This window comes from Coloeus monedula, assembly GCF_965178545.1.
Source record: "Coloeus monedula genome assembly, chromosome: 4".
Classification (NCBI taxonomy): domain Eukaryota; kingdom Metazoa; phylum Chordata; class Aves; order Passeriformes; family Corvidae; genus Coloeus; species Coloeus monedula.
In genome coordinates this window covers 32821358-32835228 of record NC_138784.1, presented here as the reverse complement: position 1 = coordinate 32835228, position 13871 = coordinate 32821358, and the positions used below count along the sequence as shown (strand labels likewise).

At 35.8% G+C, this 13871-nt stretch overlaps 1 protein-coding gene across 1 annotated transcript in view; it reads right to left on the bottom strand.

Annotated features, from left to right (window-relative positions):
- Positions 1 to 13871, bottom strand: part of DCN (decorin) — a 37436-nt gene that overhangs the window by 8762 nt on the left and 14803 nt on the right. The window contains exons 3-4 of the mRNA XM_082280859.1: positions 9701 to 9813; positions 122 to 335 (exon numbers count right to left, since the gene is read on the bottom strand). Of these exons, the coding sequence (XP_082136985.1) occupies positions 122 to 335; positions 9701 to 9813 (327 nt within the window). The remainder of the gene's footprint in view (positions 1 to 121; positions 336 to 9700; positions 9814 to 13871) is intronic.

Genomic DNA, 13871 nt, shown 5'->3' with positions numbered 1-13871 from the left:
ATTCAGAGAGACAATTTATTGAAGCATTTGTTGGCTTTCTACATATAATCACTGATCAAACTAAAAACAACATCTTGAAAAAACACTCAGTAGTGTTTGTTATAATTTCTCATGCTCATACCTAAGACAATCACTTGATTCAGTCCGTTAAAGACAGCTTTCCTCAACTTGGAGATCTCATTCTCATGAGCCCGTATCTCCTGGAGAGACTTTGGCATGTTTTCTGGGAGTTCCTTCAGGTTGTTCTTAGACAGGTAAAGTCTTTCCAGTTTCTTCAGAGGAGCAAAAGCTAATGGGCTTATTTTGCTGATTTTGTTGTTGACAAGGATCAGTGCCTGTGGAGTAATAATCAAGGAGATCTCAGATGATCACAAGGGAAATTACTTTAGCGGTGAAACACTTAAAAATTATTACTATTTTCTAGTGCCTTTTGATGTCTTCTGATGGCAAATTATGTGAGCTGAAGAAAATGCAATGCAGTACTAAAAAAAAGATTACAATCCTCCGAAACAGTGAAAGATAAGTCCTAGAGAACAAATACAACTTTTATTTCATTGCTGAGACTGCAATGCAGCTTCTGTTAGCATCCATAATTTATGTTCAAGAATAAGTAAAATTGTTCCCATTTGAAAGCTGTGAAGAACAAGACAGTCACAAAAAATATATATAATTTTTGTCTGTTTGGGTATTTTTTTCCTGACTTTGTTTATCCTAAGGATACTTTTATATCTTACCCATCATCACACAACACTTCTAACCAGTTTCTCCTGAACAGAAATACTCAATAAAGTCAAGTCACAGCCCAGCTTAATAAAAATATGCATAGTATCACCTCGTTCCTCTTAGTCTTATAAGACTACACTTACTGGATTTCTGACCAAAAACAACCTCTTTTTTTTTTTTTTTTTCTTTTTTTTGCAGAGACATAAGCTATCTTTTTGAAAAGCGAAACTTTGTATGGAAGGGGAACAATCTGAAGCATCGTGCTCGAAGTCCTGCAGTTGGGCATCATGGAACGTACCCACTTTGCCTTCCCTGTCAGTGCCTGATCCAGTTCTCACAACTCTGATATCTACACTCAGGGTATCTCTAAGCAAACTGGCTGTCTGTTCAGCCAGGGGAGAAAGGTCTCCATGAAAGAACTGTTATCTGTAACAGATATTCTCTGCGTGACTCTGAAATTGTACATTACTTCTAAGTCTCATAGATTAATTCACCATGACACAAAAAGAGAGAAGAAGGTCCCATTACTGTCATAGCACATTAATGGAAAGTATTTCAGATACAGTAAATACTGGAATGACTCTTATCATTCCATCTGTTTGCTATGTACTCATTAGATTTACAGTGCTGCATGTTTGTGCAGTGGATTAGGTAGAATGGGCCATATTAATATTAGTATAATATCTACTTATATTTATTACTAGGGCATCTTTTTTCCATTATGCTAGCTTCAGAAACAGAAGACAAAAGTTGTATATACTATAGTGAACATTCAGAGCATTTTCATACACTTTCATTATTTTCAGAATTACACTTCAGTCTGTTTCTTGGAGGAAAATGGAGTGTTTGAATTATCCCACAATCAGTTAAGTACTAAAACAATGACAATACTATCAGTCTCTGTGACAGCACCTCTCCATCATGGAAACTGAAAGAGAAGTGGGAAGATAGTTTAAAATGGTGATGTGTGTTTTCCCCTAATGGACTCCTCTTGCAGATCGCCCTGAGCAAAGTCAGCGGCGTGTACTCTGCATGGCTTCATCAAGTGCATGGAAGGCTGAACATATCTGGTTTTAATTTTGTATGCTGGTTAGAAATAACTCATATGCACGAGGAGGTAGAAGAGGTCACCCACAGTTCAGCAGAGTATTTCCCTCACAATAAGCCTGTCCCAAAATAAATATGTTGGTCAGTGGAAGCCATGGCCCCAACTATCTTTAATTTGGGCCTGTATTATAAAATCTGACATGAGAACACATGGATACTCATTGGGAGTGGTTTCCTCATTCACGATGGCCAGAATTGTGATACAGATGTAGATTCTGCTTGTAGAGAAATTCAGCTACCTGTACAGTATTAGGACATGGCAAACAATCCAGTTATTTAAAAATGGTACAGTTGGAATTATGCTGATTAGTCTTTTACACTGTTTTACTTTCAATAATTGAATATGCTACTGCTAATTACATTGTGCTTTATTTTTATTAATTTCACCATGGATTTATTTTCCATAGATCTCTAAGTCAACACTCAGTGAGTTTGGACTCATGTTATGTGCATTTGAAATTTTTATCCTGCGTCTTGCTTTGTACTGCTTAGCCTTTTGTTTCCGCTAAATATCTGCCTTACCTTTTTTATTTTTTCTTTGATTTCTTTTAACTTTGTTACCTCTTAAATAAAAAAAAATTGGGCAACATTTATCACAACTGATGATTTGATGTGAAATATTTCTTGATGGAAACAGGTAGGTATACATTCAGCTAGGCACTGTAAATATTCTCTGAGTAGTTGATTGTTATATCTCTTCAGAGTGTAGCTGATACCCTTGATCAAACCCAGAAGTTATCTAGGTACCTAGGATGAATCTGTTCTGCTTTGCCAGTGCTTTCTCCTGAATATGTAAATGTTATCCTGGGGAAACACACAGAATTGTTTTATTCAAACACTCAAGGATTCTCTCATGTAGAAATGATGGTGTTATATCAAAGGTATGTATAAAAATACTAATTTCACAGTGGGAACATAGGTTTGGTGGTATAAAGTGGGAAGGTACCACAAGTCAGAGTTTACAACTTTTTCTGTACCAGAATATTATTTCCCACTTCTCTGCAAGTCCCTGCTCCCAGTATTTTAAATCTGCATTATTTTTCCACATTTTTGTGCAGCTGTAAAGAAGGAAAAATAAACCCACACACTAGAGTTTGCAAGTGAAGTTTTACTGTCTCCCAGAGCAACAGCAAATGATGAGGATAACACACCAGTATAGCACCTGGCAAGCCATAGTCCTGGATTCCTTTCCCACTTCACAATAATGCTATTATATCCCATACTTAAAGAACTAAGTCATTAGCCTTGCAGCAATGCTGTTTACTTTCCTGAGAATGTGTCCCGTATGGTTTGCATGTAACAAAAGCTAAACCAAACCAAAATAAAATAAAATTAAAAACTCAGGGGATTTAGAGGTCAATGAAAACAGGAACTAGGGGACAAAAACCTAGGGAAAACATCTGCAGGCAGTGTTACAGAGGAATGGATCTTAGGCAAAAACAGGTCACATGGACCAGCTATCCTGAATAAAGCCCAGATGGCATGGTGGGACATTACACTCAGTGTGTTAAAGGGCATACAAAAAGTTTGTACATGGCAAGAAGTACTTGGAGAGAAAAATAAGGGTTGGTTTGAAAGTGTTCACAGTGCTGGAGCCCTTGATCACAGACATCACTTGCAATGCTGCTGGTATGAAATGATTTGGCAGAAATATGACAGCCTAGACAGAAGTCACAGGAACTGATGCTTTTATTTGAAAATCTAACTTCTTCCACACTTTCAGTTTTAGTGGAAGAAAAAAGATATGTCATTTAGAATAAATATACTTCCTAACCCCTACAACCCCCTCCCCCCAAAAATATTTGAAACACATCACAAATTCACACTACAAAAGACTGATCATACAAATGTACAGCCTTCAACATGAGCTGGTATGGGTGCGATGACATATGGCCTTAAGCAAAAAAAAGGCAATAAAGAAAGAAAAAATAAAGAGGCATAAATACATAAAGTATTAATACATCAGTTAGTCAGGCTGAGAAGGTTCATAGTAATTTGCCATGGATAAGAGAAAACTTTACTTCCATCCTCATTTTCCTGAGATAAAGTTTTTTTCCTTTGTCATTATATAGCATGTAAACTGCACTGTAAACATTGACTCAGTTATAATATCACACCACCTTATCATGACTGGCAGTTTAAGTGGTGTTCAGAGAGAAAAAAAAGTTTAAGCTTTTCTCCAAAGATGATTTTCTTTTTTAGTGAAACACCTCTGGTATTTCTGTAGTCAGGAAAAAAAATAAAATCACTGTATGACAGGAATAGATGCTGGCTATGTTGAAGTCAGTGGGAGTCTGGCCATTTGTCTCCCTCTGACCTGGTTTCTACCTCAAACATTTATTCCTGACACAAAAAGGAGGATTCACAATTCGGGAAAATTTTGGAACCCTTGTTGGCAGGCTTTTGTCAAAATACACCCTGACAAACTGCAGCGGCAGAGTGCAGCAGTCAGGATGGAATTAGCATACGGTTGTTCTTCTTGCGGTTACTAAAACTTCCAATTTTTGCCCTGTCTAGGGGTGGGGAGCAGGGGATTAAATTTTCTGGTGTAAATTAATTATGTGAGAATCTCAGGAGACTGTTCTGAGGGGTTTCAACCCCCGTTCATCTTAATTTAGTATAGTTTAAAGCTAGAGGCTTGCCAAAACCAGAATTAAACTGGAAAACTACCAGCAAACTGTTATCAGCATGTATTACATAGTGATACACCTGTTTTGCCAGCTGGGGATGGTACTCTTATCTAACATTAATTCTTTACTGATGCATGCATCGTTCAGGGTTTAAACTGAAAAGTCAATCTCTGACCCAACGGAATTTCTTTAATTTCCTGAGATATGTATTACATTATTACCTGGGTTTTATTACAGTTCTGCTAGGAACAGTTATATCCTAGGAACTTTAACCTCAGGAGCCAGGCATGCCAATAAAAATAATAATAAAATTCATCCCATTTGTTTACCTTATGTTTTCAGTTGTTAAGTCATACTTATAACCTGGATATATAGTCAAGGTTTTCTACCAAATTATTAAGAATGCATGTACACTTACAGAAAAAATTAAAAAAAAACAAACAACCCAAGAACAAAATAAAACAAAACACAGTAAACAAAAAAAAACAATCCAAAAACCAGAACTTGACATTCTTCTCTAATCATCCAAACCTAGGATCAAGAGGACATAGCTAAGAAAAGCAAGGAAAAAGGGATGGCATGGGAGCAATAGGGAAGAGATTAATGAATTGTGAAGGAAGGAGATGTCAAGGCATTGGAAAAACAGCCTGTCAGTACAAACAAAAGAAGCTTGTGTAAAGCAGCTTGATCACACACACAGTACCTTGTTGAATAATCTCACAGAGCAAACGAGTCTGCTGCAGACCTAGTTTGCCTGGCTTTTGAGCTCTCACTGGTACCTCTCATGCAACATGACATGCACAGATGATGAGGGAGCAGGCAGTTCTACGTTTTCCTTTTCTTTCAATCCTGTCCTTGTCTACTATGACAAGAAATTTTGGTCATTTATTAAATTTATTACAATTGATCTGATTTTTTTATTGTTGTAGTCTATAAAAATTTCCTTTTGTCATTAGCCTAGTATGCTGACTCTCCACAGTTTTAAGGACCTCAAAATATTTTGTCCTGTTGTTTTCCTCACATGAAAAGATCTTTATCCACTGTACAAGAAAGATGTTTTCTGTGCATGTGGTGTGCTGCAGGCTTGTTCCAGTGGAAAATCACACTCTGTGTTAAGCACAATGCGAAGGAGAGTCTGAGGAAATGAAAACTCTCTAAGGGAGTGCTCTATTTCAGAAAGATTAACTTTTTTTCTCTCTCTGAATATTTGTTAGAAACCTAAAGCTGCACCATCTTTTTATGCCTGGGAAAAAGGAACTGAAGCTGTAATGAGTCATCAGAAGACTGGATTATTTAATTAATATTTTTTGGTCTCTTAGGGGCTTTTCTGTATCCCTGAAAGATATTCTTAGGCTTTTCTTCACATTTTTTTTTGTTTGGTTTGGGGTTTTTTGAGGGTTTTTTTGGTTGGCTGTTTTGTTTTATTTTATTTTGTTGGGTTTTTATATAAAAAAAAAAAGGATGGCATGATACCTTCTAATCCAATACATTATTTTTCCACTTGCTATTGCTACAAAGCATGTTTCAGTTTCTCTGCCTGCATATTTAGTGTTGATAATCCTTTAGTGTGGATATGGTAATAACTTTAACGTCCAAATTTAAATCTTTTATCTCGTGGGTCTTTTCCTTCAGTTTAAACAAAGCTGGTGTTAGCACTGTTGTATGCACAGCCATGGGTTTGCACAGTTCTGCTCGGTTCAATTAAGTAATATTCCATTTGATTTCAGGCCAATAGCACATTCATCTTCTTTCGCTACACTAGCACTGTGCCAATTGAAAAATTCTTGTTGGAAAAGCATGCAGTCACTGTTCTGTTTTTTGTGCTGTTCTTACAGGGATCTAACCCAGAGCAGTTTCTTTCACCTCTTTTTCCAGGTGCCAGGCATTATGCTCGTTTGCTTTGGCTTTGCCACACAGCCTGCAACTCCATGTGCTGTTTGTGTAGACTCCTCCTTCAATCTGCATGAGGGCTTACTCATGTAGTATTTTGGATTCTTTATTGTGTCCATGGGGTCAAAGTACTGAACTCCATCCAGAAATGTCAGTCTGCCTGGAAAATTCTGACCGTTCCATAGAAATAGAGACTTTTTTCCTGGCTTTTCCAATAGCTTTCCTGTCTGACTTTTCTGCCACAGGTCTAAGCTGTGAGCAAATTTCTTACGTAATATCAGACAGTTTTCTGAAACCATGAAACTCAGTCTTCAGCCTTTAAAAAAGACTGTCTTCAATTTTTCCCCAATTTTCTCAAGTGCTGTGCTAAAAACAAAAAAAAACCCCAAAACCAACCAAACAAAAAAATCTTCTCTTTCATTTTCACATAGAGGGAAGTCTCACCCAGTTTTTATAGTACAACGTTTATAGTTTAGCCACTTTTTCCAGGATAATTTAAAACTGTAAAAATATCAAGTGCACTATAACTGTGGACTCTGATGTTTCCTGTCAGAAATCTACTATTTGCAGGTAAATATTCCTTTAGTTGCATCCTCTTCTAATTGCTTGCCATATTTCCACAGCTGCAAAATTTAGGTGCTCTTGGGAAATCTACTTAGGAAAATTTTCAATGCAAAGAATATTTTGGTAGGTTCAAATTTCTCTTTCATGTCCAGTGCTGTGTCTTCCAGTGCTGTGTAGCATAAGCAGTTACATTTGTACTGAAAGAAAAGCCATAGGCAAGTTATAGGTAAATCCTTTCTTTTCTCTCTACTTATTCTGTGTTTCAGTACCAGCTGAACCTTAGGTATAAGCTTTTTTTTTTCAAGACTTGTGAAAATTGGTGTTTAAAGAATTGTTCCCTTAAGTGATCACTTCAAGCAAAAGGTTAACTCCAGTTTCTCATTTTAGATTTTGGAACAATAATACTGTTAATTTTTGTAAATCTTCTTGTTTTAGTAGAGTACAAGAAAGTTTAGTAAAGTCTAAGAAATTTTTGAACATCACATTGTCAAGTGTGACATTAACCCAAGCCATATCTATCAGGAAATAAGATTAAAAAGCACATACATTTTATATATATATCTCATGCACTCACATATCTTTAAAATAAGTGAGATAATAGAGCTCTGTCAATAACAATGCTTTTGATTTTTACTTTCTAAAAACAATACTCCCTCTGAAAATTATTTAATTGAAAGTTGGGGAATGGGAATCGCTCCCAGATATTACACAGGAATATTCCTGCTGAGAGCAAAGATAGTACCTAGTTACATAAATGTACTGCATGACTAAATTATTTTTTTGGGGAGGAGATCATAGAATCATAGAATGGTTTGGGTTGGAAAGGGACCTTGAGAGAACTGCAGTTTTGAAAGTTATTTGTTAAAATTTATGCTAATATATGATTTCCAGTGGTCCCTAAGCATGTACTGGGTACTTTTGTGTGTAAGCCAAACAAACAGTTTCTTCCCTGAGGAGTTATTTATTTAATTCACTATTAAATTGTATCTATTTTTAAAAAAGAAAAAACAAAACAAAACAAAGAAAACCCCTTAGAGTTAACCTCAATGAGATAAAATAGTTCACAACAATGTAAGTCACAGCAGGATGTGTAATTGAGTCCTGAACCAAGTGCCAAGTGGGTAGAAGTCACTGGGAGCAGTGATTTTCATCTGCAATACCATGCTCTGACTCATTTAATGCAGCCTCATGAAGAAGGATTGCCAAAAGATTAATTTCACTGATAATAATTCTGTCTCTTTTAGAACCTTGTAGATAATCTTCACTGAAAACACAGGACTTTTTTCCAAGGTGGAAGAAAAGCAAAACAAATGGGCAGGAATTACAGTGTCAAATCTGTTCTGTAGCCAAAGAAGGGAATTGAAAAAAAAGCTGGGTAACAAGTTGTCTCATTCTTAAACCTAGCCTACTGAAATGTGATGTGGAAGAACGTGTTTTGTTGACTTTAGAGGTTATCTGTGGGAGTAGATCAAGTATAGACACCTATGCTAAAATTAGATGACATGAGCTTCAAGATTCACCGTGCAGATCCCTTCCCTATGGACAGTCTGGCACTCTGTCTATTACTAGATACTTTTAAAAAACTGTCTTCTTGATGTTGCATTGAAACAAATATTTAAGAGGGACTTTGGAAGAAATTAAAAGAGGTGAAATTTTATAGGATTTTTTTCCCAAGTATGAGTGGTTGAAATCAGGTTCTTGTTTGAAACAGTGCTTCCTTGGGTGATGATATTGGCACCAGTAATGGACAAAAAGTGGGAGTTGGCTCCTTGTTTGTGAAAAAGAATAGAATAGAATAGAATAGAATAGAATAGAATAGAATAGAATAGAATGAGGCTGTAAAGAGCCAGGGAAGCAAAGCTAAATAATATATTGTTTATAATAATAAAGGATCAAATGGAGGAATACACAGAATGAGTTGTTGAAAGGATATAAAAATATTTTCAGGCATATGCCTGAATTAGGGTATTACTTTCAAAGACAGAGAATAGCCTTTTTCTGCTCTCTAAAGAAAGATATTTCAACAAAACTGAGGCAAAAGTATGAGGTATGAATTTTAAGATGTTGATAAAAACTATAGGCAGGGAGGACAACCTCAGACAGAGCAAAAGAATTTAGAAACAGAGGAAGGTAGCTGTCTGATGGAAACTTGGAAAAGAAGAGGTGAACCAGAAAAAAAAAAAAAAAGTAGTCGCAGAAAAGGAAGGAAAATATTTCAGCAGAGAAGAAACCAGACAGCAGTGTTAGAAGAGACTGGCAGGTAAAGAATGATGAGGGTGGAGCTTTGCTAAGAGAAAGTTATTGCAAAGACACAGTTTCACTGTAGTGCAGGGGGCAGAAGAGTGATTTGGAAAGATTCTTGAATTAAAATTAGTACAGAATATCTGCTGACAAACATGGCACATACAAATCTCGGTGAACTCAAAGGTGGGAGGGGAAGAAATGCAGTAATAAGTGAGCGAGATGGCAGGGTTGAGATGGAAATAACCAACTCACTGTGCCAAAGAGACTGAAAACAAAAATAAATATGTGAGAGAAGTTATGATGGAGATCAGGGGACTGAATGGACAGGAGACAGGTATAAAGAGCTGAAAAGAGATGAGAAACTTCTGTAGTAGGACAAGAAAGTTTGCGGGAGATGAATGGGAATAGAAATAAATAGGCTAGGCTGGTGGAGGAAGATCACAAAGTATTTAATCAGTTTTCCTTAAAAAACACAGTACCAGGCTAAAATCACATTTTCTCCCCATTTTTGTTGGCAAATACCAGTTCATTTATACACTTACATGAAGATTCTTCAGGTTCTTGAAATCTCCTTCTTTAATTTCAGTGATTTTGTTGTTCTGTAAGTCCAACAGGGTTGTGTCTGGGGGAAGGTCTTTTGGCACCTTTTCCAGACCTAGCAACAGTGAGAAGAACAATTGACTTTGAAAGAAACTTTAAATAAGGGACAGCGCCTTTCTTAGCAGCATTTTCCTTTCAGTAAACACCATTTCTAGAACTAATTTCCTGAAGCAGCTTATGAAGACTTATTTGAAAGTGTTTCTGTTTCCAGCCAGTCAAAGAGAGTTTTATTTTGCTAAGTTGAACCAACATTTATTTATTCACATTTCCATTATGGCTTTTCTGAGAATATATCTGAGTTATAGCTTAAAGCAAAGGATTAATTTGGGAAAATACTTTCTAACATGTTCTATTCTACTCAATTGTGTGACTAAAATTTCTTTTGGAAAGAGATATGGCATTTTTTATTTTCACTGGGTGTTAGCTTTTGTGGACAGATAACATTTCCTGCTTTTAAAATGTACTAGGCTTTTTGAAAGAAGTACGATAGTTAATTATAACAATTTCCAGAAAAAATACTGTTTGTTTGACAGTAACTGAATAAATTGCAGTTAAGTCCACCTTAAAAAAAAAACCAAACCGCCAGTCCACCTCCCCCTTTTCTTTAAACTGAAACTATGTCCAAGTTTTCTGGAGAACAAATCTCTTGGTTTCACTACAACTGCCAAAAGAACATCAGACAGTTTAAATTAAAGACTCTCTTTGGGACTATTTTCTGAATAGCTGATATGTAAGTCTGATGAAGTAATGGAAATGAAATTATTTAGTGTTAAATAACACTTGCTTTACCCAGCTTTCCTTTCATACTGTGACTTGGAATAAAACAAATTTTTATGGTCATTCTGATTTACCACAAAATTAAAACGTTCTTTCCTAACTAGCCTTTTTTTTTTTTTTTAAACAGAATGTGAAATGCTAAATGAGTAGTTGGTAGGAAAAAATTTCTAGACACTAATAAACTCTCTATATGGGCATGTAACAGAAGTGGACTTCTCTGAGTAAAACTGATTTTTCACCAGTAAATGTTTTAACTAGGATTCCTGAAGCTGTATTTGAACTCTTCTCGGAAAGATCTCTCTGCAAATATTTCCGCTCTTTTCCCAGAATGATGGTGGACTGCACGATATTCTTCTCAGAGGAAAAATATATACATATATATGTTATCTTTTAAAATCTATGAATTTAAATCCCAATCATGGCGTTGCAAATACAGTGAGATATACTTTCCAAAGATAAGATTTGATTTGCCCACAATGGCTGTAGAGATTCCATCCTTGGAGATACTCCAAAGTTGTCTGGATACAGCCCTAAACAACCCCCCTAAGCAGGGGAGTGGCCTAGGTGGTCTCAAGAGTTGATATCCAAATTCAACCATTCTGTGATTCTGTGATACTTAATGATCATCAAAAATGAGATTTCACACACAGAATGCAGGTTTCTCTGACAAAATCCTATGTATAGCAAAACTTCTTCAATTTAATCCTTTCTCAGAATATATATGTGTATATGTAAAGTAAAAGATGGTAAGATAAAAAATATTAAAATATTAGGATCAGATTTTTATTAAAACTGAGTGCAATAAAAATTCACCTGACTGAGTTTTAATTACACCAGAATTCAAAAGGTTTAAAAAGCAGAATCATGCAGCCTGGAATGAATTAGTAAAAGCTTCATAAACTGACAACAGCTAAAACTCACATCTCATCCTGTTTACCTTACTGATATTGAGTGTACAAATATTTGATACAGATTAAGATTCTTCATATTACTAAAATAAGTTTTCCTCATTTAGGCGTGGACTTTGTTTTTACTTCAACAGTTGCAAAACCCTCATTACTTTCAGAAGTGTAGTACTAGAGTTCCAAATATATAAGAATGTGATACTGTATAATTTGTATGTTGGTTGTCTTTGGACAGCTTCTGTCTTCCATGAACAGGACTGATGCCAGCAACTAAAAATTCTTTCCCAAAAAACACTGCTTTTTCAAGACCATAATTTTGTTAAAACTTCCTACAGTCTAGCAACTCCTATAGGGTTTTTCACATATAAATAAAAAACCCCAAGGGTTTAATTACTTATATTTAAAGTAACATTAGTATGTTCTGGTTGTCAGTACACTTGTATTAGTAGACTTTACCTCTAATAAGTGTTATGGGAGACAATAGGGTGCAAGAGCTGTACAGCCACACTTTATGGGATGCCCTTAGAGCATACTTCATAAGAGCACTTGGGGGACACTTGGATTGCCACTGAAGCAATAATTTGCCAGAGACTAAAATTCAAACTAAATTTCCAGCTGTACTTTTCAAGCTTCCCATTTCAGTTTCTAAAAGCTTAAGTGTTATCCATGAATATGGTAGAACTGGTAATTTCTCAGAGCAATAAAGTTAGACTTCCAATGTTTCATATTATAAAGATAAGACAAATTTAATAGTAAGAAACCCATTTGTGAAAATGATTTGTAACATCACTTTCCTGTCTTGTACTAGAAACTAGAAGGATGTACAATTCAATAATTAGCTCTGCATGCAGAGTATAAGTGCCATCACCTGAGGTGTTAAATAACACCATAAAAATTTATTTTGTTACCTATCCCATGTATATTCTGTTATACATTCCTGAAGCTGTTTTTAAAAATGTTTTCAAAACCAGCTGTAAACATTATATTTCATTTTTTTTCCTTGGCTTGTGTGGGTTTTGAAGAGCAAAGTGATGAGTACAGGGTACACACCAGCTGCTGAGGAGACCTTGCATTATCAGAAAGCAGTTTAATACACCCTCCACCTGGAAGCTAAAACATCTGGAGCTCTCCAATGGAGGAAGAGTTTATAAATGGGTGAATCTGGACACTGACTTGCAAAATCAGCATCTAATAATTCAGGACTTAACTGCATTTGAGGTGTAGACCAGATGCACATTTACCTTGGCTTGTGCTTCAGATTGCAGGTCTCTGTATAAATTGATGTACCTCCAGATAGATACATGTAGGAGGAGCATTGGTGTACTGCAAAATAATCCCTGTGCTGAAGGCTCCCAGCCTGGAGAGCAAAGCTTCCAACCTTTCTGGTCAACAGCAGTCACTTCAGATGAGTGGGGGAGCCTGAACTGGCATGACATTGTGAGAGAGTTTAAATCAAATGGAGAAAATTGTAATCCCACTGGAAGCTCAAATGGCTCCTGGGATACAATTATCATATTCCATGAATTTTTGAATTCCAAGACTTTTTGGTTCTTCTGTCTGGGAGACAGAAGTTTAGAGGGGAATTGTGTAATCGTGTCCTTACCACCGATTTCTAAGAAACTCAAGTGATGCCCGTGTACTTCTGAAGCCGTGCTGTACAGTGTGATCACACATCCACCTACAAACAACTTCCAGTGAGATTTATGTAATACCAACCAAAAGGACAACTGGTTTGGAAAATACCATTTGAGTCACCTCTCAACCATTTTAAGAACAGTATAGACAGATATTCCAGCTCTTGGCTGCGATGTTTTTATACATTAAAACTTGCTCCTTGAAAAGCCATATTAAACTCTTATAACAGTCTGAGTTTTTATGTGAATGATCAGTGCTACACAGTTTGGTATTCAGTTCCCTGGAAATATTTCGGGCTTCTAGTTCCTAAAATTAACTTATAACTGATTATAAATTTAGATTCTTCTGCCTTTCCCACTGTATGTTAAGTTGAAAGTACATATATCTTTATTTATTTTTGTTAAATAAAATTAAGTCAGTTATTATTTAAGTTGGCAAATTTTTTAAAAAACAATTTATTCACAAATACCAAGAAATGGTATAGTTCCACCCTTCCAAAGTCCTTTACACTGAGATTAGGAGCTTAAAGATTCTGGAAATAGAAGAGATTTAATTAATCAGTTCATGTATCTTAGTCAAAACAACTTTTTCATTTGCACTGAAATTTTTCTTTGGAAGAAATCATGACTTCTTTATAGAAGCTGAACAGCCATTAGTTCCTGTAGCACAGCTCAGATCTCTATTATCCCTTATGAATTTTTGTAAGCAGAAATTTCCTACTGTTCTACATTATCAACCTGGAGCAAACAATTATTCCCACCAGTATACATTTATGTGTGTAAAAATGTATGCACAT